Source organism: Salvia hispanica, chromosome 5, assembly GCF_029641045.1.
Source record: "Salvia hispanica isolate PSC_SH4W2 chromosome 5, Shi_PSC_v1, whole genome shotgun sequence".
NCBI lineage: Eukaryota > Viridiplantae > Streptophyta > Magnoliopsida > Lamiales > Lamiaceae > Salvia > Salvia hispanica.
This window is the reverse complement of record NC_142696.1, coordinates 31,251,074-31,278,405: the sequence shown is the minus strand read 5'-3', so window position 1 is coordinate 31,278,405 and position 27,332 is coordinate 31,251,074. Positions and strand designations below refer to the sequence as shown.

The 27,332-nt window shown below is 43.1% G+C and overlaps 4 protein-coding genes across 4 annotated transcripts; 2 read left to right on the top strand and 2 right to left on the bottom strand.

The window, feature by feature from the left end:
- Positions 1-2,952: 2,952 nt before the first annotated feature.
- On the top strand, positions 2,953-5,700 carry LOC125189525 (uncharacterized). The gene is made up of 2 exons (XM_048086797.2): positions 2,953-4,510; positions 4,574-5,700. Exons 1-2 carry the CDS (start codon positions 2,953-2,955, stop codon positions 5,611-5,613), a joined length of 2,598 nt encoding a protein of 865 aa, XP_047942754.1. The 3' UTR covers positions 5,614-5,700.
- A 365-nt stretch (positions 5,701-6,065) lies between these two features.
- On the bottom strand, positions 6,066-8,398 carry UVI4 (uv-b-insensitive 4). The gene is made up of 3 exons (XM_048088474.2): positions 8,228-8,398; positions 7,531-7,936; positions 6,066-6,990 (listed from the first exon to the last, which is right to left on the bottom strand). Exons 2-3 carry the CDS (start codon positions 7,933-7,935, stop codon positions 6,604-6,606), a joined length of 792 nt encoding a protein of 263 aa, XP_047944431.1. The 5' UTR covers position 7,936; positions 8,228-8,398; the 3' UTR covers positions 6,066-6,603.
- Positions 8,399-10,118: 1,720 nt separating this feature from the next.
- On the bottom strand, positions 10,119-13,165 carry LOC125191017 (Leucine-rich repeat protein kinase family protein). The gene is made up of 2 exons (XM_048088471.2): positions 11,736-13,165; positions 10,119-10,798 (listed from the first exon to the last, which is right to left on the bottom strand). Exons 1-2 carry the CDS (start codon positions 12,964-12,966, stop codon positions 10,206-10,208), a joined length of 1,824 nt encoding a protein of 607 aa, XP_047944428.2. The 5' UTR covers positions 12,967-13,165; the 3' UTR covers positions 10,119-10,205.
- A 9,828-nt stretch (positions 13,166-22,993) lies between these two features.
- LOC125186785 (Pectin lyase-like superfamily protein) lies at positions 22,994-25,263 on the top strand. Its single transcript, XM_048083229.2, has 3 exons — positions 22,994-23,730; positions 24,137-24,468; positions 24,646-25,263. The coding sequence occupies exons 1-3, from the start codon at positions 23,138-23,140 to the stop codon at positions 25,134-25,136; spliced, it is 1,416 nt and encodes a 471-aa protein (XP_047939186.2). The 5' UTR covers positions 22,994-23,137; the 3' UTR covers positions 25,137-25,263.
- Positions 25,264-27,332: the final 2,069 nt, after the last annotated feature.

Genomic DNA, 27,332 nt, shown 5'->3' with positions numbered 1-27,332 from the left:
AGGACCACACCAGATGAGGGTGTTAGATACAAACCTCGGATAGTTGTAAGATGGTTCACGCAGAAGGAGAGGGTTGACTATAATGACATTTTCTCGCCAGTGGTCACACACTTCCATCAGAGTGTTGCTTGTGATAGTTGCACATTATGATTTGGAGCTTGAGCAAATAGATGTGAAGACGACTTTCCTACATAGATTGCTCGAGGAAGATATCTACATGTCTCGGCCAGTTCTTGGCAAGGAAGATTACGTTTGCAAGCTGAAGAAGTCCTTGTATGGACTAAAGTAGTCTCTGAGGCAATGGTATAAGAAATTTGACGGGTACATGATCCAGCTGGGATACAGCAGAAGTCCATATGATTGTTGTGTGTATCACAACAAAGCTGATGACGGTTCCATGGTCTATCTTGTTCTGTATGTGGATGATATGCTTATAGTTGCAAAATCGAAGTCTAAGATTCAGATGTTTGATTTTGAGCAAGCATATGGTAAACACTACTTGTATTTTGATTTGAGAGTATTATTTCTATACATACATCTTTGAGAGTGAGATACACATACACATATCTTGAGAAAAGCATGAATCCAAGGTGATATATGAGTTAGTAGTAAAAGTGCATTCGACGGCTTGACTTTATAGAATTTGTATTTTGATATGCTCTTGTATTCCATACTCTTTGAAACAATGATGATGTCTAAACCCCTTTATATCCAAGTCTTCTTTTAGTTCTTTTTCTTCATTGCTCGAGGACTAGCAATTATTTAAGTTTGGGGGGGTTGACATACTTGGATTTTACATGGTTTTAGAGGGTGGTTATGTATGAATTTTATCATATTTTGTCTATTATTGGACATGTTTATATCTACTTCTCTATTATGTTGGTATGTTGACCATTTTGTTAAGAATGTGTAGAAAAGGCACAAAATATGTGGATGTGCAGCAGCCTTGGTTTGAGACAATATTTACTGGAGATTTTGAAGTCCAGTAAGCCCCTAATGCATATCAATCTCTTCATCTTCGAAAGAGCTTCGCGTGGGTATCTCGCACATCTCAATTGGAGTTCGGTAGAAGAAGTTATGGTCGTTACAAGAACATTGCGCTGTCCAGAAACTTTCACGCGGCCGGGTGAATTATTACACTATAAATTCACCCGGCCGGGTACAGCGATTCTGCGCGAAAAGGGTCAGAAAGTGGTCGAAAATGACCACCCGGCCGGGTACGCTATTTTGGCGTATTCTCTTGCCAAAAACGCGATTTTTTATGGGAGATTAAAGGGAAAACGCCTAGGGTTCATATCATTCAACACTTACGGCCTCCAACACTCACACACACCCCAAGAACACTTTGAGAGAGAGAATTGAAGATTGAAGACTTCCAATCGGAAGATTGAAGTTGCCATTCCATAGATTCATTCTTACAGGAGTATCTTAATCTTTTCTCCATGTATTTCATAGAATATTTTGTTTCAAACATGGTTTTTGTGAAGAACATGAGTAGCTAAACATTTCTTGTAGAATTCTTGGTGATGATGCATTAATTTCATAGTTTTTATCCAATTGATTTTGTTCTTACCTTGCTCTTGTAGTTATTTGATTATTCTTGGGTTTATTCCTTTCAATTGATTGATCACCACTTGATTGTGTAGGATTAATTAGATTAATCGTGAGATGAAATAATTAATCTGGAAATAAGAATAATTCACACCTTAATGCAATAAAACTCGGCAGAGTTGAGGTTTTGAGTGAGGTCTTTGACCTAATCGAGCTTTTGGGAGTTAGGGGTTTTAGGATTAGAAGGGGACTTCAATCCTAGCACCTAATCTGCAGGTTTCTCACCTCGGGAGGGGGTTTAATCTATAATTGTGGTCGACTTAGTAATTCTAGATACACCAAAAGGTAAGGCAATTTGATTGGATAAGAGCTTGGAGTTGTGCATCGAATCCTTGAGTTCTACAATTTTCTCCATATATCTTTTCACTCGTGTTTACTTGCTTTTATTTATTTATTTGTTTATTATATGCTTTTCGTAGTGTTAGAACAAAACCAAACATTTCCTGATTCTCTAGATAGTAGTCAACATTTGTTCGTGGTAGTTAAGTTGATACAAATTAGTCTCTGTAGGATACGATACTCTTACTTGCTAATTGCTACACTAGTCCCGTACACTTGCGGATATCACTTGTGTTAATATAAGTCGAGTCAATCTACATATTTTTTCTTAGGTGTTTCTACTAATTTAGTTCAATTCCGTAAGATTTAGAATTATATACGAGCACATAAATCTTCAATTTAGATGTGTTTTGCCGAAAATAAATTGTAGAGTTCCTAATTATTTGCTCACCATCCCATAAAATTTTATTTAATATTTAAATACAATAATTAGAGTTGTGCGCTTTATCTCAAATAGTTGGTAATCTGATTAAAATTGTATTAATATTAATATTTGCTTATTATATCTCAAAGGAAAGTAACACTTGTTCTTGTCTTTGCAATTGGTTTTAGTGAGTCCATATTTCTACCCTACTAAAAACATAAAATAATTAATATAAGTGATGTACTAATGCTAGATTCTGATGCTAACGTACTAATTAATTACCATCAACGAAAATAAGTCATCTTTTCCCGGCAGTTTCTTCCTTCTTTTATTGTTTATTTTTCCTGTAACTATTTTCTTATGTCTCTTTATCATTAAACAACATTTATCATATAGCGAAAGTAGTAAAGATACAAAACGTAGAATGATGGTAAAGAGACATGATGAGCAAAACCAAATAGAATCCGATTTTCTTTGTAGTAAGGTTAGAAATTTAATGCAATTTTTTGTCTTTATCTGTTTAATTTAGGGTTTATAAATACAAGGGCCGTGCACGATCTATTACTCTAACCAGCTCAATCCATTGATATTTGAACATCCAAAAAAAGCCATATTTTTTATTCAAAATTAAAATTCCCATGCATCCCATTCCCATTCCCATTCCCAATCTCAATCCCACTCCCAATCTCAATCCCGATCTCAATCCCAATTCCATATTTGGAACAACCTATTCCCAGCCCAACTATAATGTTCCATATGGCAGCGCACAAGCTCTTGCTCCGTCCTCGTGGCAACAAGGTCCCGACCCTCAGGCACAGTCAACATGGCAACAAGGTCCATATCCTCAAACTCAATCCACGTGGCAACAAGGTCCTTATTCTCAAGCTCAGTCCACATGGCAACAAGGTCCTTATCAAAGTCCTTACCCTTCGACTCAGTCCACGTGGCAACAAGGTCCTTACCAAGTTCCTGACCCTTCGGCTCAATCCACATGGCAACAAGGTCCTTACCCTCAAGCTCAGTCCATGTGGCAACAAGGTCATTACCAAGGTCCTGACCCTCCGGCTCAATCCACATGGCAACAAGGTCCTTCCCCTCAAGCTCAATCCACATGGCAACAAGGTCATTACCAAAGTCCTGACCCACCGGCTCAATCCACATGGCAACAAGGTTCTTATCAAAGTCCTTACCCTCAAGCTGAGTCCACGTGGCAACAAGGTCATTACCCTCCCATACTTGGAGGTGGAAGCCACTCTCAAGCTCAATCAACTTGGCAGTCAAATCCATATCCTCAATCTCAGTCCATAATTGGAAGTGAAAGCAACTCCCAAACCCAATCCATACCTCAGGCTCAGCCAAGTGCACCTTCAGAAGGAGGCCCATCCTTGCAGATCAAAAAAAAAATACCTCTTGCCAGAATCAATATTGATGAAGAAACATTTCCTTATTTTCCAAAAGTGATTATTAGGAAGGTTGAAAGAGTCGTGGATCCAGACAGCGAGAGCTCTTCAGTGTGCTGCGCGTGCAGGCAGCGCATCTTCTCAACTCCCTCAATAACATTCTCCCGGGGCAACGAAGAAAATCTTTTCCTGCACGAACAATGCACCACTCTTCCACTCCAATATCTCCACGAGCTTCACCCACACCACCCCCTTCTCCTCATCAACCACCTCTTGCTCCCTCCTCTTCAACCTACTGAATTTACTTGCCATAACTGCAACCAAATTTGTGGGACTTCCTTCTATCAATGTTCTCACCTTAGCTGCAATTATCGACTCGACCTGTTGTGCGTTTTGCAGCTCAAGATCAAGCACAGAAGCCACAAGCACGCCTTGACGCTCATCAGGCTAAAGGACTCTTGCTCTTTAACCTGTGGCGCATGCAACAGTAAGCACGAGTCGGAATCAGAGCCAGAGACGGATCCAGAGAAGGAGAAGCTCACCCTGTCCTATTTATGCAGCCTCTGCGGCTACTGGATTCATCCAGATTGTGCTTCATTACTCAATGCCCTCCATTATAAACATCACCGACATTCTCTTTTTCTCATCTATAATCTCCCTACTTCACCTCATTCCAAATGCTTCATCTGTTTTCAACTTCATAAGGCTACCTCAGGGGTTTTTGTTTGTCTCAAATGTACTAATTATCTTGTTCACATCAACTGCGCCGTCCAAGATCCCCATACTTTCAAGCCAGGTATGTATACCTCCATTCACAGATAAATATACTCCTATTATTTACTGATTTATGATTTTGCAGTGCTTATGCGAGATGCAAAAGCCTGCGACTTAGGCCGTTTGCCAATGGCAAACGAACACACGAGTCTGATTCCCTATATTAGACATGATATTAGCAGTGATGGTGATGGTGACGATGACGACGGTGGAGACAGTGATCCATCTAAAATCCATGAACATCCATTGATATTCCATGAAAGTGAGGATGAGAAGCAGTCTTACCGCCGCGTATGCAATGCATGCGTCCAATACATTTCTCCCCCATTCTACCGCTGCTCTGAATGTCCAGACTTCTTTCTCCACGAATGCTGCGCTCGTCTTCCAGCGCTAATCACGCACCCTGCCCACGCAGAGCACATTCTCGTGCTCCACTCCAAAGCGCCCAAAACCGGCTTCTCCTGCAGGGGTTGCCATCTACGCTGCAATGGATTCGCATATTCTTGCGAAACCTGTGATGACTTCACGTTAGATGTTGTCTGCGGCCTCATCAACCCTGCGATAACACACGAACCACACAAGAGCACCCACATTCTCTTCATGTCTCGCAGCATGATCATCGATGACAAGTGCAGCTGCTGCAATTCCATCTTGAATGGGATCTGCTACGAGTGCAGCAGCTGTCCTAGCTTCAAGCTACATGTCAGATGCGCCCTTCTCCCCAAAACTGTTAGCCACGACTATGACCAGCACCCTCTCCGGCTGACTACAAAAGCCCCGGGAGGAGGCGCCAATGGTGCTGGTGAGTTCTTCTGTGAGGTCTGTGAAGAACGTATCGACATAGAGCAGTGGAACTACAGTTGCAGCGAGTGCGATCAGTGGTTCCACGTTGATTGCATTCCCTCTGTCGATCAGCTTTCTCGGATCAAGTTGGGTTCTCGTGTTCGTGTGGACGTCCATGGCTGCCCCGTCGCACTGGTTCGACGGGATGATTCTGGTTGCATCAGCCGCAAGTGCGGATCTTGTCGGGAAACATTGAGGTTGGGTGATGATGGTCTGGCTTATGAGTGCTGCGACTGTTTCTTCGGCTTGCACCAAAACTGTGCCAACAAGCATTTCTTCTAGAGTTGAAAATGAGTCATCTAGTTTCTATTTCTATACTTCTTAGATTCATATGACCACGTCGTGATACGACAAATATTTTAGAATTGCTTTCATATGCATAAATGTGACACAATCAGTGATGTGTATAGATATTAGATACGGATTGACAATACTAATAAAAACAGTTTTTTACTGATAAAGAACCTACATTAATAAAATGATGATCTTCATTTTTTACAGCTACAAACTCATTCACACACTAATCTATCTAGGTAGTGTTCGATTTCCTTGATAAAATAGTACCAAGATATAATCTAGGATTGAGTTGTGAGATTATTTTAGTAGGAGGAGGTTAGCTATGACTAATTATCCTATGATTAAGTTTGAATCTCATGACTACATATTTAGTGTGTGAATGAGTTGAAGGGGAAGAATCTTACATATTGCTGTTTCATATCAAGAAATGAACAGTAGAATAAATAAACATGCTGCTTTTAGTTGATAAAGAACTTGACAGACATGAGAAATATGTAACTCTGGAATCATATATTCCAGTTATATACATTTATCAACATTCCATCTTCACATAGAGAAACATAGGGTGAGAGGCATAAGGAGCCAACTATGGTCACACAACATACATCAAGATACTCAACAGTAACCAGCAGAAAATGAGAACTTTACATGGATTTTACTGCATCTATTGAGTAGCAGGAGTAAAAACAATTAATGACTCCAGCAAGTTGCAACAAGCTCTCTTGTTCTTGCCTAACCGATCTCTGCTAATCTACATAGCCTCTAATGGCATATATGAACATGGATAGAGAACTAAAGATGTTCTCGAAAGTGGATAGTTTGATCAAGGGATGATCGTGAAACTAAGAATCCAATCATCAAGAGATGATCAACTGTACTAACCAGTCAGATGTTCAGTGTCCTCTGACTACCCAAATCCTTAGATCTCAACCTTGATTGAGGAAAATGATGCAACTCATGATAAGCGGTCAAACCTCAGCGCATTGACATCAATGACCTCACTCTTTTCTGCCTTTCAGCTTTCTTAGCAGATGGAGTGCTCTTTAGCTTATGAAGCTCCTCCATCACCACTCTTTCAACCACCTCAATGTTGTTTAAGAGCTTCTTTTGAGGTGTTAAGGAAGTTGAACCTCCTTCACTCTGGTTGGTAACATCGAGCAATATCTTTGGCACTTTACCCACTGTTGGTGGGCAGCACCTAATTCCAGCTTTGGAAAGTGGGGAAGTGACGGAAGGATCTTGCTCGAGCTGAGCAACTGATGTAGATACAGATGGATCGTGAACTATCTGGTCCTGGAGTAGAGGACTCTCAGTTTCTAGGCCTTCACCTTCTTCCCGACGTGCTCTTCTTCTCTCAATTGCCTGAGCATAGAATCGCCTCAAAATTAGTACTGCTGAACACGATTGTTCAAAGATCAAAACTTGCTTAATCGAACTTTCTACATAATAGTATCAGCCAGAAACCTGTACAAGGTTAAGCACTAAACATGTTCAAACGCAATCATGCAACATTTGTAAGACTTGATTTGCATAAAAAAGCAAAGCTAAAGAAGGCATATGCATGACTTTATCTCAATAAATGGTTTTGCTGAATTTGCTCTGAACTCAATAAGTTGACTATTGGGATTCTGAACCAACATTTAAGACAATCCTAGACTAATTTTTTATCTTGAATAAATGAAATAGTAAGTCAATATGGTGACACAGGTCACTAATATTTTACCATAATTGATAATAGATTACTCTCTGGTTATTGAATGTCAGTCAATGTAAACACTAAACACAAAGCTAAATCAAGAAGTACGCATGGGGAAACTAGTGACACTAAACCATTTAATTAGTACTTTCCAATTAACACAAGTCAAAAAACAATCAATTAATTTAAAAAAGTTCCCACATTACCCTCATTATAGCAGTGATGTCCCTGAGAGGTTTCCTTGGATACCAAGCAGGCAACCGGATGCTTCCTCTCCCTCGGAAACCACCTCGACCACGGCCACTTCCCACCGCAGGGGACATGTTTTCTCGCCCCATGCCCAGTGATGATGATCTACTATAGTTTGGGAATCGCCCAAATCTTGGACTTCCAAGGCTACCCCTTCGACGAGCAACCCCCCTCGATGGTGGCGTACCCACCATTGAAGCTCCTCTCCACCGGAAGGGAGTTCCAGTTGATCGATCCTCGGCCTCATCCACTAAGACGACGACATCAGAATTGCTGTTACCATCCCCAACAATCCGCCTCCGGTTGCTGTACGAGACCATAGCGTCGTTATCCCTTGGTAATCTATCTCTTGTCTCCGGCATTCTATCAAATTCGCCAACAACACAATACATAGATGGAATCAGAATTCTAATTGATTACAAGAAATATGCTCGATTTATTTAGAAAGTTCATACACCGAAATATCAATAACCCTAAATCAACTAAAACTTTGAAATACAAACACTCGGAAAATAGAAAACCAGCAAAAACATACATAATCAGTAATGAAAATCACTTGGAAACATCATCCGACATAAAACCTATCAGTTTTCGACATGTAGGTGAACTAATCGAGAGAAGCCCCAAAATTCTATATGAACATTTCTTCTGTACCTTAATTTTGTGTGGAACTTCTTGAGAGGGCTTCAATCGTGCAAGTGAAGTAGATTTACACAGCTATGGAGGCGGGCATTCAGGTGAGTGAAGTGAGAGAAAGTGATGAAGAAGAAGAGATTTGGAAATTTGATGTGCGAGACAGAGAAGGTGAACTGGCAAATTTTGAAATGATTTTGGGCGGACTTTATACTCACAAAATCACACTTCAATTTTTCAAATTTTACAGTGGCGGACTATGATACCCTGTTTTCACTTCTTTTCTATTTTTGTCCCAAAAATCGTTCTACATTTCAATAGCATAAAATATGACCATTCTTTATTTTATTTTACTATAGTAAGGTGATTAGCGACCAACCTATCATATTTTGTCATTTTGGTCTATCCCATATCCCACAGTAAAAGTCACATTTTACATTTTACCATAAATAGTAAGTATGTCTCATATTTCATTAGTTCACTTCAATCATGTTTTATTATAAAACTAATATAAAAAAGTGTGCTCATATTTCACTAACTTTTCCATACACACTATTCTTTACTTTTCTTAAAACTCGTGCCACGACAAGATTGACTCTTATTGTGGAACGGATGGAGTATATTTTAATGTTAATGTTGTACTCCCTCCGTCCCATTAAAGATGACTCACTTTCCTTTTTAGTTTATCCCAACTAAGATGACTCATTACTTAAAATGGAAACATCTTTATCTCTACTTTATTCTCTCTCTTACTTTACTCTCTCCTCTCAACACACAAAATAAAGTTGCATAAAATCCCGTGCCGCCCAAGAAAGGAGTCATCTTCCTTGGGACGGAGGGAGTATTAATCACATAACAATTGTGATTACTTTCTATTTACTTTTAACTAGTGTTATGCATTAATCTTAAATTTACTATATACCCCTTTCGTCCTCAAAAAATAGACAAACTTATAGTATTTGGTATGGATTTTAATATGTAATTGGTAAAAAAAAATAAAGAGTTTTTTTGCATATCGTCTTCATTATGGAACTAATGAATGTTTTGGAGCGAGATGTCTTGGGTGGACATAATATTGGTCATAAAATGTTGATTCCTCAAATATCTTAAATACCATCTGATCCAAAGTTGACATTTAAATTTCAATGACTGAGTGTCGTCTTCTTTGATGGTGTCGTATGCAATGATTATTAACAAAAGTCAAGGTCAATTGTTTTCTTATGTTGGATTATTTTTTTATAAAATCTATCTTCAGTCAAAAACAACTCTATGTTTGTATCTAAAATCTCAATTCTGAGAAGATTTTAATTTATAAAGATGAAGATGAGAGCAGTGATATTTTAGCTCAAAGTCTCAAACCATGCGGAATCCTTAATTAACTAGAACCACGTACACACTAATCAAATGGTAGGAGTAGTGATTATCATAACCTATAGAACTATTTAGGATGATAACCATGATAATCATATAAAAATATATTTGTAATCAATAAAAATGATATTCAATTTGTAGTATAAAATAATTATGTTTCTATAAAAATGATACTCTTCATTAATAAAATGATATACATGTATATAATGATACTACTATTTAAGATCATATAAATTCAACATACAATAATATCTTTATCGAAAGTGATATATTTCGTCCATAAAATGATAGTTTTGGAAGAATTATTATGGTTATCATCTCAATGATAATATCATTCTAATTCACCCCAATCAAATAGTATTGCATTATTTGAAGTTTTTCATAATTCTGATTCTTTCTTCAAAACTTAACTTCAGCAGCAGAATATGAAGAAAGAAGCATCATTTTGTGCTTGCAATCTCCAAAACAGCAGACATTTCTCTTATTTTGGCATAGCTTTTCATGATCAACTTAGTGCTACTAACATTTATACATGCAGAGATTGGGGAAAATATATATCATAACAATGCAACATTAGAAATTAATCACGGATCCTACAAAGACGAACATATATATCTTTACTACTACATCACTGCAACTTGATTCGATCTAGGCTGTCCGAAACCGCCCTCATCTTCGGCCGGAGCTCTGGATCACGCTCCGTACAGTTCAGCGAAACATGAAACGTAGCAACGACCTGTTTCTTGGCACGAGCCTCGTGCAAGAGCGCGGGGTCTATGATCTCCGACAACGGCCTCTCCTCCCGAAAAACCCTCCTCACCAAGCTCTCGAGCCCTTCCTCCCCGTCGTTGTCAGGGGCCCGCCCCGTCAGGATCTCCATGACCAAGATCCCAAACGCATAGACGTCGCCCTTTTGGTTGACTTTGGCACCTGGGCCCCGAGCTTCCGGAGCCACACACATGATGTTTGGCAGACTAGGCTTCTTGGAATTGGAAGGAGCACTCGCCGATTTCGTGGCGGTTGGGATGAAACGGGACAGGCCGAAACCGGAGATGCACGGCTTTAGGTCGTCATCGAGGAGGATCTTCGATGATTTGAGGCTTCCGTGGACGTACTTTCTCGGGCTGCACTCATGAATGTGCATCAAACCCCTTGCAGTTTCTTGGATGATTCTGAGCCTTGCAGCCCATGACAGAGGAGGTCTCGTATTCCCCACTGCGCCTGCACCAGGAAACGAATAAAAGCTAAAGTTATGCAATTCGAGCATCCATGTTCGACAAACCACATTTCGTTTAGATGACGCTGCATTGCTATCTGAACTAAGCCGGAAGCAAGAAGTAGACAATGATTTCATTAAAGCAGCTGTGAACACATTAAGTAGTACTTCCTCCGTCCCAGAAAGTTTGTCACACTTCTTTTCGCACTTGTTTTGGAAAATTGGAGAGAGAATAATGTAGAGAAGAGTCTTAACTACAAAGAAATTAACTCGGGAGGAATCATTGGGAACAGCATAGTACTGGCTAGAAAACAGAATGTCCTGAACAAACTAACAAAGAGCAGCTTCCAATTATTGATGGTGCTAATATATTTTCAAATTTGGATTCTCTCTTTCAGAATTATATTCATATGGCTTGCTTCTATACAAGTCTGTGATCCATCCATCGTGAAACTACTACGAAACTTCAACATCGTATCCTACAAAACACGAGCCCTTGTGCTCAGAACTAGAAGAAGAATTGCAAAAATTGTGGAATATTCATAAAAAGTATACAGAAAAAGCAAGTTAAAATGTGATGCCCTATTCATAAAATTCTAACCCGAGTGTGGTCCTGATCATCATTGAAGGTTTTAAAGCGATGTGTGGTCCGACGATTGTCGTTGTCCGAACCCTAAACCTACTACCACCACGAAGCCACCGTGGCCCTCCAACATTCTCAAGTTTATGATTCATTATTGGTCTTTTTTTAGGCTATCAAAAAAATCTTACTCCTACAATGAGGATATTTCTTTCCTACCTAGGAAACAAAATAGTGCAAAACATTTAAAGATCAATCACCACTTTTCAAGAATTTAATGATCTAAAAGCAGAGAATTTGATGGTCTAATCCTCAAACATTATCACACCAAAACAATAATCATGAAGATGTAAAATACTCACCATGTAATGCATTGTACAAGCTCCCATTGCTGATGAAATCTGAGATGAGCAACTTCTCATCACTCGCATAGTAGTAAGCCCTCAGCCTCACAACATTGGGGTGCCTCACTCTCCCAATGGCCTCCACCTCCGCCTCGAACTCCTTCAACCTCCACGCAACGTCCCCCTCGCTCAGTCGCCTCACTGCCACCACCACCGGAGCAGCAGCAGCCACCCCCTTCCGCCCACCGGCCACCACCCTATAAACTATCCCACTCCTACTTTTCCCAAGAACATAAGCTGAAGCCCTCAACAAATCCTCCAATTCCAACCCAAACCCTTGATCCATCACAACAAATTTCCCCTTCTTCCCCTCCTCCTCGCCCCCCAATTCCACATTCTCCCTCTTCCCCAATTTCTCCTCCACCACATTCCACCTCTTCCTAATCACCCACACTGTAACAGCCACCACTCCAACCACCACAGAAACTCCGCAAATAACCGAAACAGCCACCGATTTCCCATTGATCTTTCTCCCCTCCACCACCCCACCACCTCCATTTCCCCCCGGTTTCTGAGGATTATCAAAAAAAATCGGATCTTTAGCCTCCGGCACCGTGCACGGAGTGCTCAATGGAAACCCACATAAAAAAAGATTCCCGGAAAACGCGGTGGGGCCCTGGTTCAACAGCGACCCCACCTCCGGTATTTTCCCACTGAGGTTATTACACCGGAGGTCAAGGCTGACCATCACCGGAAACCGCCCAAAACTCGCCGGAATCTCGCCGGAAAACGAATTATACGAGAGATTCAAAGTCCCCTGCAAACGGGTCAAATTGCTCAGCCCTTGAAGAAGCGAGCCGTTGAAATTGTTGGAGGAGATATCGAAATGGACGAGGCTCTGGAGGGCGGCGATCTGCTGCGGCAAGGGCCCACTGAAGAAGTTGTGGGAGAGATCAAGAAATGCGAGAAATGAGAGCGCGCCGATCTCCGATGGAATGTATCCCGTCAGATTCTTTCCCGGGAGGGAAACGGAGATGACGCGGCCGCGGTCGCAGACGATCCCGGCCCACCTGCACGGGGTTGCGTCGAGCTCCGACCATGAGATTAGAGCTCGGTTTGGGTCTTCGGCAATGGCGGATTTTAGAGCTAAGAGGGAGAGCCCATCTGTGTTGAGTGAAGATGAGAGATGAATAAAGAGTGTGGAGATGTAGAAGAGGTTGAAAAGAGCATTCTTCTTTAAGCTTTGCATCTTAGCAAAAAATTTAATCTTTTTTATGGAAGAAGCTCAGTAAAAATGGAGTCTTTTTGAAAGCATTGAGCTCAAATGCAAGAATGTGAATAGGATTTGGTTGTTTTGTGAAGGAATTGCAGAAAGAATGTGTGAGATTTGAGGTGAGGACTGTGTGTGTGTGTGTGATGGTGGGGTGGTGGTTGGTGAAGGATTTGTTGATTCAGTTTGAAAATAATTGAAGAAGGAATGGTATTTTCGAGGTAAAATGGGGTAATTAATGAGATAATTTGGTTTGAATTTGGCTTTGACAATGATGGTGATTTGAGCTGCTTAAAGTGTAGCCTGGAGTGTCTGCATCAGTGAATTTAGTAATTAATGTTTTGGGATGTGGTTGTTTGTTTTTATTAGTTTATTCATGAAATAAATTTGATTTTTATGATGGTGGATTATACACATTGGGATGAGAGAGAAGGGTATGAATCTTTGATTTATTTTATCTGTTGTCTGATACAGAGAGTGGACAGTCTTTATATCATGTGAGGAAAGAAGACTACAAATTTACTTGATTATTATATATTGGTTTTTGTTCTTGGAGTTTTGATTTGAATCAAATGCTCCAACTCAGCTTTTCAGTCCTCTCATTTTCTTTCCTTTACTTTCATTTCAGGTTAGAACCTTCACAATAGCCGGGCCGATTCATGTCGTTAGCCGATCGGCTAGCCGAATCATTGCAACCGGCCAGCCGAGAATCGGCGAGAAAATCGGCGTGGACTAGCCGATTCGAGTGCGCTGGCCGCCATCATGGCGTGCCGATCGGCCAGCGCCTATTTTCGTTTTTTTTTTAAACCTATATATACGCGATTTTAGTTTCATTTTCATTTGCACCACTTGTTTTAATGAGTTTTCTCTCTCTCTAAATTTATGTACAAGAGCAACATCGAGCGATGGACAACAACAACGAGTCCAGTCCGGCGACGAGCGGCTCTCATACTCCCACGGTACCCGTGGGATCTGGATGGGGCCAGATGGGCGGGCAGATGGGCCCAGGGTTTAACGTCCCTTGGCAACAGTTGATGGGGATGATGGTTGGAGCGCCGGGGGGATGCAGGGGGGGAACCGGGGGGACGCCGTGGGGATGCCCGGCAGGGTGCAGGCGAGCGGCGGGCAGTCAGCGCCGGGGTAGGGAGGTATGCCCCAGATGCAGCAGCAGATGATGGGGATGATGTGGCAGGGAGGGATGCAGCCCGGTATGCATCCCGGGATGCAGGGGCCACCGGGGGAGACACGGTCTATCGTCCCTCTCTTTATTTTTTGACGGCTTCGTCTCACACGTCGACCCCAGTGGAGACGCAGTTCACTGGCGATGACCTTTTGTCATTGCATGAGATGGGGATCGATCTCGGGGATCCGGACACTCCCGTTCCATCGGGTCGGCCCGCGCCGAAGAAGAAGAAGGGCAAGGTGGTCGGCGAGTCGTCGCAGCTCGCTGATCACGACACTCCCACGCGGAGGAAGTGGACGGAGGATGAGTATGTCGACGTGGCCAAGGCGTGGTTGTCGGTCTGCGACGACCGCTGGTTGCGAACAACCAGCGGGTCGTCAACATGTGGGCAAAGATTAGAGTAGCCTACAGGAGGAACTGCCCGCATGGGAAGGACTATAGCGGGGAGGAGTGCCGGAAGGGGTGGGAACGGATCCGGGCCGCGGTCGGCCGATTTTCGGGGTTGTACGCCAACGCCCTCCGCCAGTTGACTAAGTGGGCAGAATGAGGAGGACGCCCGGAGGATAGCGGAGAGTGAGTTCCCCTTGCCGGGGAAATATAAGGAGTTCCTCTTCTGGGAATGCTATGTGTTGCTGAAGGACTCCGAGAAGTTCCGGGCGGGGTGCGACGCTGGGTGGCCGAAGAAGCAGAGGTTGAACTATTCCGGTGACTACAGCGGCAGCAGCGGCGGATCCTACGACCTCTCCCCGGATGCTGAGGAGTTTCCGTCCCCTCCATCCTCTACTCGTCGCCCTCGCCCGGTTGGCCAAAAACGGGCGCAACGGGCAGCGAGGGGAGGATCCCCCCTATCGCCCCATGAGGTCATCTCGGCACCCGCCCCCCCACGCGCGTACACCTTATTCTCGCGTGCAAAAACTGAGGAACGGATGTTCGCGGTCTTCCAAGAGTGGAAGGCCGCAACCGACCCCATGGAGAAGAGGTTCCTCTACTCGATGCTCGAGAACATGCGGGTGGATTTGGATGCCTCGAGGGCACTGGTGGGGGGTTCAGATGCGGGCTCAGATACCCCGGGTGGCGGCGGCGAGGACGGCGGTGGCAAGGATGGCGGCGGCGACGACGAGGAGTAGAGAGTGGCGGGGCTCGTGTGTGGAAGCCCTTTTTTTTAAAAAAAAAAACATGTATTTTTTTTATCTATGTACCTTTTTTTTTAATGAAATGAATGAATTTTCCCGTATATATCTCGTAAATTTAATTCCGTAATTTAATCGTAAATTTTATTCCGTAAAATATAGTTGTTTTTGAATTATTTTTATTGCGGCTGGCCTATACTGATGTGGCAGGTGGATATTTAGTGCTGATGACGTGGCAGAGAGAGAGTGGTTGTCCAATGACTGGCCTATTTCTATTGTGAATGTTCAAAATCCAGTGTAAAGTTTTTACTAAAAATAAAAACTTTTTATTTCAAAAAGTTTCTCTATCATGAAACATATTTTCACTAAAACTTTTTTCTTTCTATCTTTCTTATTTTATTAATTTTATATTAAAATTTGTGTTAATTTCAAAAGTTTTTGTTTTTAAAATACAATTAGAAGTATACAAAAATAGATGTACACTCGACATGTACTTATATTGGAAGTTTACTTTTCTTCGGAGTTTCTAGATTTATTAGCATTAACTTCATTTTAAATCAAATTAGACATGGTAAAGTAATAGTGAAAATGCAGTTGGCCATTTTTTCATAGATAAAACTACGAACAAGTTTTTTTAGGAAGTAGAAAAGGTTCAAATCTCTCTGTTTTTACATATGTCCAAAATTGGATGGTTTAAAGTTTACTTTTAAATGATCTCATCTCATGGGACCACTACTTGATAAATTTGATTCGAGAGCGACTATTTTCGAAAATAAAACTATATGTAAAATATTGAAATACATGAGGAAGGAGTGCGTGAGTTTTCTGTTTGTACAATGGAATCATATAGAGTTTCCGCAACGCTGTTCTTATCCGTCTCTTAGTCGTCTCATCTCTTTACTATTCATGGTTTCACTGTACTTTTCAGCTCATCTCTTAACTAAGAGACAACACCTGCATCTCTTAACCATCTCTTAATCATCTCTTAACTATTCATTCAATTTCATTTTTTATTTTTAATTCCAACAAATTCAATTAATAAAAACACACTTCATTAAATAAAATAAATATAACAATTAAAAGCCTAAAAAATAAAAAATATATATATAATTTAAAATCCTAAAAAATAAAAAAAAATACATAATTAAAATACTCTAAATTAAACTATAAAAACTACTCCGCCGGCGAATCATCATCCCCCGAAGTCGGCAGTGCACCCAAGTTCCCTATACCAAGTTGAGCTTTCATATACTCAATTCCGGCCATATGGGCTGAAACTTGGGCAGGAGTCATTTTTGAAAGGTCAGCCATCGTGGCGACCGGGTACATGGACATTAGGGTGTTCGAGCCCATGCTCGTGCCGGAGCCCGAGCCCGAGCCCGCCTGGCTTGATTCGCCGCGGCCCCTCCCTCTCCCTCCCCCCCTCGCTCTAGCCGCCTTCGCCGCCTTGTTCCCTTGCGGCCGACGTCGTGTACCGGAAGAAGGCCCCCTGCATCATCGGTTGGCGTGCCCTCACGTGAGGTGTTGCCTTCGCCGCCATCACTAGACGAGTAGTGGCCACGCGCCGTGTCCTTCGTGCGTTTCGAGCCCGACTCGACACCGCCATCCCACCTTTCAAGGTGGTGGACTTGCGACCAAACATCGACATACTTGAAATCTTTACCGACGTCGTCTTTGAAGACCCGCAACGCCGCTCTCAGAATGTCGGCTCCACTGGCTCCGCTCTAATAATTCGCCTCTTCTGCCCTGTATATCGCGCAAAATTTTTTGACATCTCTGTCGCATCGGTCCCAATGACTGCGGAGCATCTTCACGTTGCGGGCAACGGTCTTCTTCAGCCTTCGTGCGTTGTAAACTTCGGTGACTTTTTGCCAAAAACACTTGTTGGTTTGTTGATTCCCGACGACAGGATCGTACGAGACGCTGATCCAAGCGTCGTACAGAGCCAACGTCTCATCTTGGTTGTATGGATGACGGGTGCCGTCTCCCATACCCTCTTCCTCCGCTTCCTCCTCTTCCTCCTCTTCTTCCTCGGCATTGACGTCGAGCTTGAGGCCGATCCTGCCGGAGCCGAAGCCTCCACCTATTGGCCAGTCGGGCAAAGTGCGTTCAGGCGCCAAAAGTTTCTCCAAAATTTGGGATAATCCCGGCGATTGCCCGTACCTCTTGGGGGGGGGGGAGGGACGATAGTATGCATCCACATCAAAATGTGGTGTTTGGTACACCGGCGAAGTGGTCAAGGCTTGGGTGCCCGGCGACGAACCGGGAGAACCCAAACAGTTGTACATGCTCGCCCAATCGTCGAACGAGTACAAGTCGAACCCACCGGAGCGCCGCCTGCCAGAGCCGCCGCCATTGGAGTTTCCATCGCCGGACATTTTTTCAACAATTTGAGAGTAGTGTTTGTGTGTAAAATGGAAGAGGAATGAGAGTAGTGTTTGTGTGTAAAATGGTGAATGGAGTATGGAGTATATTTATAGAATAATAAAAGAAAAAAAAATTAAAAAAATTCAACCGTTTGAAAAATAAAAATTATTAATTCATAATTCCGACGCCCACTCGCGGGCCGGCGAGTGGGCGTCACGCCATGCTCCAGCGCGCGCCACGTGGGCGCGCGCGTCGTCTCGCCAGCTCGAGGCCGGCCTCGCTGGCACGCGTCGCGCGACGAGATGTCGACGAGACGAGCTTCGCAACGCTGTCTCGATGCTGGCTCGTCTCGTCGAGACGAGACCGAGCCAGCATCGAGTCAGCGATGCAGATGCTCTAACCGTCAGATACCCCTTTTGCCCTTTTCCACATAATGTATTGCCTCTTATTTTAAAAATAAAAACCTTTAAAACGACACTAATTTTAATTCACAATTGATAAAGTAAGAGAGATGAATAGAAAAATTTTAATGTAAAAAAGATGAAGAGAAAAAATAATAAAATTAATGTTAGTGGATTGTTAGGTCCACTTTATTATAGTGGTATAAGTGACAAATATAAATTGATGTATAATAGTTTAAAGATTTCTTAAAATTGAAAGTTTGAAAGTTTATATTTTTAAGAGATGGACTAAAATGGAAAGAGTTGTTATTTTTAAAATATGGAGGTAGTAGTATAATGTATAAACACTCATCAGATTATCTGTCCTTTGTCCCATATAAATAAAAATTGTGTCTATTTTGACTGAGCGGATCCCTACTCCACAATTCTTATTCCACTATTTTAAAATGTTTCTTAAAATTAAACTTTCTCAACTTTCCATTTTACAAAAGTTGAACTCACAATCCACTAAAATACTTCCACTACTTTTTCTCTTCATATGTGTTACTTTACCTATTTTTACTTTACCAATTTTATTCTCTTAGAGCATCTCCAATGGCTTTAGGCCAGCCACTCTCTCTCCCTGCCACGTTATCAGCACTAAAAATCCACTTGCCACATCATCATTTTAATCAAATAGGCTAGCCGCAATAAAAATAATTCAAAAACAACTACATTTACGGAATTAAATTTACGATAAATTACGGAATTAAATTTACGAGACATATACGGAAAAATTCATTCATTTCATTTTTAAAAAATTACATTCATTTAAAAAAAATTACATAATAAAGAAAAAAACTATCGTCATGCAGTCTTCCGTGCCCACAACTCTTCAATTATATCATTTTGGAGTTGAATATGAGCATTCACTTGGCGCATGTCTGCATGTGCCTGGAAGCGGCCGGCTTCATCGTGAAGTACCCCACGTCGTACATTAGGGGTGACCATTCCGTGGCTTGGACCGGCTTCATCGTCATTGGCCCAATTAGTCAGTTGTACGTCTTTGTCTTCGACAATCATGTTGTGCAAGATAATGCATGCGTACATTATATCACCAATGCAACCGACATCCCACAAACGCGTTGGACCCTTGATTGATGCCCATCGAGACTGGAGCACACCAAATGCGCGCTCCACGTTCTTGCGCACCGACTCCTGCCGTTCCGCAAAGTAGGCCTTCCTGTCATCATTTGCGTGCCTGATCGTCTTCACAAAAAGGGGCCACCTAAGGTATATCTCATCCGCCAAGTAGTAGCCCATATCATGTCGGTTGCCGTTGGCCACAAATGAGACGTCCGGACCGATGCCCTGACACTGCTCGTTGAAGAGGGGCGACGAGTTGAGGACGTTGAGCTCGTTATTCGACCCGGCTACCCCAAAATACGCATGCCAGATCCATAGTCGGTAATCAGCTACGACCTCGAGGATCATCGTGGGATTCTTTCCCTTGTAGCCGGTCGTGTAGGCCCCCTTCCAAGCAGTCGGACAGTTCTTCCACTCCCAATGCATACAATCTATGCTGCCTAACATCCCGGGGAACCCATGCTGCTCCCCGTGCATCTGCATCAGATCCTGACAATCTTGGGGGTAGGGCTTCGAAGGTACTGATCACGGAATATTTCAATCACACCCTGACAGAAATACATCAGACATTCCAGGGCTGTCGACTCACCGATGTGGAGGTACTCATCCCACATGTCTGCCGCGCCTCCGTAGGCCAACTGCCTGATTGCCGCCATGTACTTTTGAATAGGGGTGTGGCCGGGTCTGCCAGCCGCATCGTGCCTGAAGCGGAAATACAAATATCGACGATCCAAAGCGTCAACGATACGCATAAACAACTCCCTGCGCATTCTAAAACGCCGCCTGAACATGTTTGCGGGAAACCGCGGGTCCGGAGCGAAGTAGTCGTCATATAGCCGCTGATGTGCAGCTACGTGATCCCGATCAATCACCGCTCGACGGTGGACAACGGGTGGAGGGCGAGGTACCGCCTGTTGTTCGACCCTTCGCATGTACCGCTCTATCTCGCGGTTCATGTAGGCCTCCATAGCCGCGTTCATCCGCCGTTCGTACTCCTCAGCATCCCCACCACTACCACCACTGCTACCACCCGCGTTACTCATCGCTCGATGTTGCTCTTGTACAGAAATTTAGAGAGAGAGAAAACTCGTTAAAACAAATGGTGCAAATGAAAATGAAACTAAAATCGCGTATATATAGTTTTTCAAAAAAAAATTTTAAAAAAATAATAAAATAGCGTTGGCCGATCGCTCGCCGATCGGCACGCCAGCGCATCGGCCAGCGCTCGTACATCGGCGTGCGCTCGCCTATTCTCTCGCCGAAATTGCGCTGGCCGATTCCAATGATTCGGCTAGCCGACCGGCTAGCGACACGAATCGGCTAGCCGGTGGGTTAGCCGCTATTGGAGATGCTCTTAGGGGGGCGGTTGGTAGTTCTGAAATAGGCTGAAATAGCACTATTCACCTTCTGTATCTATTGTTTGCTAGCCTTGAAAATAATTTCATCACTTGGTAAAATCTAAGTGGGTTTCTCACTCCCGTATACTACTATCTATGTATTCATTGTAACTCAATCAAGTTTGAAGGCAGGTATCAGAGATGCTCGTTTCTCCCTTGTACAAACACCGCACTGCACTATACATACGTAGGAGGAAAGCCTACTATCTCCACTTCCATGAAAATTAGTACTTTTCAAGCTACCACCCAAGTCCTTAATTTATTAATTGTGTATTAAAATTCATGTCATTTAAAAAAATTCTACTCCCTCCGTCTCAAAATAAGTGACTCATATTCCTTTTTGGGACGTCCCAAGATAAGTGACTCATTTCCTTTTTTGTTACTCTCTCTCTTACTTTTTCTCTCTACTTTATTAATTCTCTTACTTTATTCATTTTCCACTTTACTAACAAAACCTCATTTTCTTAAATCCTGTGTCGAAAAGTTTGTGGTCACTTATCTTGGGACGGAGAAAGTATTATTCTTCAAAGACATGATATTATAGGTGAAAATACTACCTCTATCCATGAAAAAATAATCTCAATTTGCAATTTTAGGATGTCCAAATAATAAATCCATTTCTATAAATGGAAAGTTTCTTTCCATACTTTGCTTACTTTTGTACTCTCTCATACCAACCATTTTTTTTTTCACATTTCTCTTACTATACTCACTTTTTCTCATATTTCTCTTACTATATTCACTTTTTCTATTCTTCTTCTCTTATTTTATCAATTTCTCAGTAAATTTGTGTCATCTACAAATAAGACTATTCTTTTGGACGGAGGAGGAGGTATGTTTTTTGCCCGTGGAATATACTCCCTCCGTCCCAATAAATATGAAACTTTTGGTTTCCGGCACATGATTTTATGCAAGTGTTGTTTTGTGAGTTAATGAAGAGAGAGTAAAGTAAGAGAGAGGGAAAAGTAGAGAGAGTGATGTTTTCATTTTAGGAAACGTTTCATTTTTAGTGGGACAACCCAAAAAAGAAAACGTTACATTTCTAATGGGACAGAGGGAGTATATAGTACTACAATTCACATACGCACAATTAAAAGTGTAGAAAAATAGTCTATCAAACATGGAATTTTTTCCTATTTTCATTTACTTTGAGAATTTTGGCCGTGAAATTTTCCAATTTGTTCATGAAAATTACTGTAGTTCAATTATATTTTCAACTTTGTTTTAATAAAAATTTATTCTATTATTAGTATTATCTCATTATCCAGTAATAGTATTATTTAATTAAATTATCCTTTTCTTTGTTTTATTTTATTTTACAATTTTTGTTAACAATGCGCTAGCAATGGAGAGGAAATGCTGAGAGGTAAATTCCACTCTGTATAGAGTAAAATTCATTTAATATTGTTTTCTTGTGTATGTATCGTGTTTGGTTAATGAGATTGAATTTCACAGCTTAATCTTAGGTGGATAATTATGTGATAAGCAGTATAACCACATTCTCTAATTATAATAATCTCACAATTTAATCCTAGATGGATTATCTTATGATAATTAGTCATGGCAATCGAACGACGCTTTACTTGACTATGAGAGCCTCTTGCTAATGATGGGTTTATTATGATTTTGGCTTGTAGATTGTTTGTTTACATAATTATCGATAATTGCATAAAGAAAAAAGAGATTGGTTCTTAATTCTTGTCTTGTGTTAAATCTCTTCGGCCTTTCCAAATGGGTTCGTTATAGGTCCCTGTTAGGCAAACAACGTTGCGCTTTCTTCTTCCCGAGCTAGGATTGATACTTAAATACCTGCTGTGCTTTCTCTTCCTTTAAGTAACGTGGTTGAAGAGTATGGTCTCTCTGTAAGTGGTCTACATTTGATCTAATTTTCATGCCAAATCTTAAATTTTTTTAACATGTAGAATGAATCTTCAAAAGATACCAGCTACAACGGTGTGTTATGCACCAAGGGACAACTCGAGGGGACCAGAAAATTACAGCTCCAACAGTTGTGGCATTGTGATGAGCTTCGTCAATCTGTCTGGTCCAAATAAGCTTACACCTCTAACTTCATTGCTACTGCAAATTCTCTACTTGAGATACTAGTTACTAGCTACTCCTCCATGAATTCTGGTAAACCAGACAAGCGCCAAGAATGCTTCATTTTTCACCCGCAATAATCCACTTTTTTCTTATATCTCTCTTACTTTACAAATTTTACGTTAAAACTCGTGTTATCCACGGTACAAACTATTTTTTGTTGACGGAGGCGTGAAATAGTTTAAGTTAGTTAGGAGAAAGATATTTTACTTGTTTGTTGAGGTTGGACTTGCTTGCAAGATTTATGCTACATGGATAATGATGTATCAGTATCAACTTGCGATAACATAAAAAAATTGGCAGAAATATTTTTAAGAGTCCTCTGTAAATACTTATGTGTCCTATTATGAACTAATCAAGATTATTATAATGTTGAAATAAAATAAAATAGCTAAGGATTTATGAAATTTTGCCAGAAAATCAGTAAAATTTTCCTCACTCTTAATCATGAATACAATCACCACTTTTAATCTTATCATAGCTCTCACTCTCCTCCAATCACTATCCGCCACGTCACGCCTCTCCATCCTCCAACGCCGCGGCGACGACCTCTCTGTCTCCGTCGCTGACTATGGCGCCACAGGCCGGGGGCGCCGCTACGACACCGTTGCGATCCAATCCGCCATCGACGACTGCGCCTCCTCCGCCGCCCGCCATCTCCGCACCTGCCAGGTCAACTTCCCGCCGGGAAATTACCTGACGGCGACGCTCTACCTGAAATCCGGCGTCGTGCTGGACGTATCTACGAACGCCACCATCCTCGGCGGCACCAGGCTGCAGGACTACCCTGAGAAGCAGGAGAAGTGGTACGTGGTGCTGGCGGAGAATGCGTCGGACGTGGGGATCACTGGCGGCGGGGAGATCAACGGCCAGGGTTTGGAGTTCGTGACGAGATTCGATGAGAGGAAGAATGTGATGGTGAGCTGGAATCGCACTGGCGCGTGCTCAGGCGATGAGTGCCGCCCGCGATTGGTAGGGTTTATTGATTGCAAAAATGTCAGGATCTGGAATGTCAGCTTCAATCAGCCTGCTTATTGGTGGTACGTTGCGTTTTTTGCTTGCTTCCAATTTTCATGTGTTTTTGTGTTATAGATCTTCAATTGATAGAGAGAGCTGCTTCTTTTTGCGATAATCAAACTCAATTGCTGAATTACATATGTGAATTAGAACCTCGACAATGAGAAAATTGTTTGTGTATCTTTTAGATGAACCCTAGGAGAGAGAGAGCTGCTTCTGTTTGTGATAAGTTTTTTTGTGTGAAATCTCTAATTGCACATTGATAAATGATAAAAAAACTGAACATTGGCAAAATCTCAATGAATATGAACCAGTTCTGTGTTTGAGCTCACTTCCATCAAAATACTGAGGTTGGTCGAGCTGTTGTTGATGCTACTCTGCTTGCTTAACCTGATTTCAAATAAATCTTTGTTGTTCCTATCGTTGTAGCCTGCATATTGTTCGATGTCAGAACACATCAATCCACGACACTTCCATCTACGGGGACTTCAACACGCCTAACAACGATGGCATAGACATTGAGGACTCGAACAATACATTGATAACACGATGCACCATAGACACAGGAGATGATGCTATATGTCCCAAGACATATAATAGCCCTCTCCACAATCTCACTGCAACCAACAGCTGGATTAGAACCAAGTCCTCAGCCATCAAACTCGGAAGTGCCAGTTGGTATGCTTTCAGAGGTTTGTTGTTCGACAACATAACCATTTTCGAATCCCACAGAGGGCTCGCTCTACAGATACGAGATGGAGGTACAGATATCTTGTTCACATTTTATTCCATTTAGCCTTTTTCTTAAAAAAGCTTGTCGGATAGCATTGGTCGTGTTTGAAAAGAAGCGTACTCTATCAAGTAGTTTTATGTTTAGATATTGATGGCTTGTTTAGTGTAAGTGTCTGAACCTAGTCTTGATGTTTGTGGTGATGAAGGAAATGTTAGCGACATTACATTTTCGAACATCAATATCAGCACAAGGTACTACGATGAACTATGGTGGGGAAGAGCAGAACCTATTTACATCACAACTTGCCCGAGAGACAGCAGCTCGACAGCTGGCTCCATTTCCAACCTGCGGTTCATAAACATCACTGCAACTTCTGAAAACGGAGTGTTCTTGTCGGGATCAGAAGGTGGAGTCCTGAGCAACATAAAGATGCATAACGTGAGCCTAAGTTACAAGCGGTGGACAAACTACACGGGTGGGCTTGTGGACTACAGACCAGGGTGCCAAGGGCTGGTGAATCGCAGTACGGCAGGGTTGATGATGGAACACATTGATGGGTTGGATCTTGAAGATGTGAGGATGAGGTGGGCTGAGGAGAAGAACAACAAACAGTGGAATAATCCACTCGATTTTCTTCCATCAACTGTGAATAATGTTTCATTGCTCAATTTCAATACTGGGTTGTGGCAAAAATGAGATCAAGATGCAGGCTTGTTAAGTAATTATGCCATGCTCTTATTCAATTCCTTGTTCTGTTTTTCTGTGATTATACTTTTCTTCTTTTTTTCTGGTATCTAAATCTCGAATGAAATTTTAGTAGTAACACTTGCATATGTTCTCTCTTTTTAGTGTCTGTTTTAACTTTAGATGATAAAGATTTCTTTCTATTTTTCATTTATTTCGTTGGATTTTTCATAGTCTAGTTTGCTATGCTTTTACTTTACCACATTTGGTTCTTTATAGTACGGAGTATTTGTGATGGACGACTGATGGCACAAGGATTCAGTTTTACGAAAAACTGAAGTTGAGGTATTCGCTTTTATTGTTCTTCTTATGAGAGCATCCGCAATGGTCGGCTAGCGACCGGCTAGCTGATTCGTCGCGCTGGCTGATCGGCTAGCCGAACCATTGCAGTCGGCCAGCGCCAAATCGGCGAGCGGATCGGCGTGGGCTCGCCGATCGCTCGTCGCTGGCCGAAAAGCTAGCCGATCGGCTAGCCGCCATTGTGGAGGCCCGATCGGCCAGCGCCGATTTTCGTTTTTTTTTTTTTTTTTTTTTTTTTTTAAAATCATATATAAACGCGATTTTCGTTTCATTTTCATTTGCACCACTTGTTTTAACGAGTTTTCTATCTCTCTAACTTTCTGTTCAAGAGCATCATCGAGTGATGGATCACAACAACGAGTCCAGTCCGGCGACGAGCGGCTCTCAGACTCCCACAGTACCCGTGGGATCTGGATGGGGGCAGATGGGCCCAGGATTTAACATCCCTTGGAATCAGATGATGGGGATGATGGCTGGTGCGCCGGGGGGGCGATGGGGGGGAACCAGGGGGGTATGCCGGGGGGTATGCCGTGGGGGATGCCGGGCGGCGGGCAGTCAGCGCCCGGGTGGGGGGGTATGCCCCAGATGCAGCAGTAGATGATGCTGCAGCAGATGATGGGGATGATGTGGCAGGGGGGGATGCCGCACGGTATGCATCCCGGGATGCCGGGGGGGGTGTAGGGGTCACCGGGAGGGGACGCGGTATATCGGCCCTCGCTTGATTTTTTGACGGCTTCGTCTCACACGTCGACCCCGGTGGAGACGCAGTTCTCTGGCGATGACCTTCTGTCATTGCATGATATGGGGATCGATCTCGGGGACGATGATACTCCCGTTCGAGCGACGCCGGCCGCGCCGAGGAAGAAGACGAGGGGGAAGGGGAAGGGGAAGGGCAAGGCGGTCGGCGAGTCATCGCAACCCACTGCCACTGGCCGGAGGAAGTGGACGGAGGATGAGTACGCCGCGGTGGCCAAGGGGTGGTTGGAGGTGTGCGACGATCCACTGGTTGCGAACAACCAGCGGGTCGTCAACATGTGGGCGAAGATCAGGGCTGCCTATAAGAACCACTGCCTGCACGGGAAGGACTTCAGCAACGAGGAGGTCCGGAAGGGGTGGGAGCGCACCAGGGCCGCGGTGGGCCGTTTTGCGAATTTGTACGCCAACGCCCTCCGTCAGCTCAGAAGTGGGCAGACTGAGGACGACGCCCGGAGGATAGCCGCGAGTCAGTTCCCCTTGGAGGGGAAGTATAAGGAGTTCACCTTCTGGGAGTGCTTCTTGTTGCTGAAGGACTCGGAGAAGTTCCGGGCGGGGTGCGACGCTGGGTGGCCGAAGAAGCAGCGACTTAACTATAGCGGCGACTACAGCGGCAGCAGCGACGGATCCCACGACCTCCCCCCGGATGCTGAGGAGTTTCCATCCCCTCCTTCATTTACTGGTCGCCCCCGCCCGGTTGGACAGAAGCGGGCGCAGCGGGCTGCGAGGGGCGGATCCCCCCTATCGCCCCGCGAGGTCCAGTCCTCCGCCCTCCCAGCCGCCCCACTCGAGTACACTCTCCATTCGCGTAACCAAACGCGGGCTCAGATGTTACAGGTCTTCCGAGAGTGGAAGAACGCCACTGACCCCACGGAGAAGAGGTTTCTTTACGAGATGCTCGAGAGCATGCGTGCTGATTTAGAGATCGCGAGGTCACGGCTGGGGGGTTCCGACGTGGGCTCAGATACCACGGGCGGCGGCAGCGGCGGCGGAGACGGCGGCGGCAACGAGGAGGACGACGGCGACGGCGATGAGGAGTAGAGAGTGGCGGGGCTCGGGTGTTGAAGCCCTTTTTTTTTAAAAAAAAATCATGTA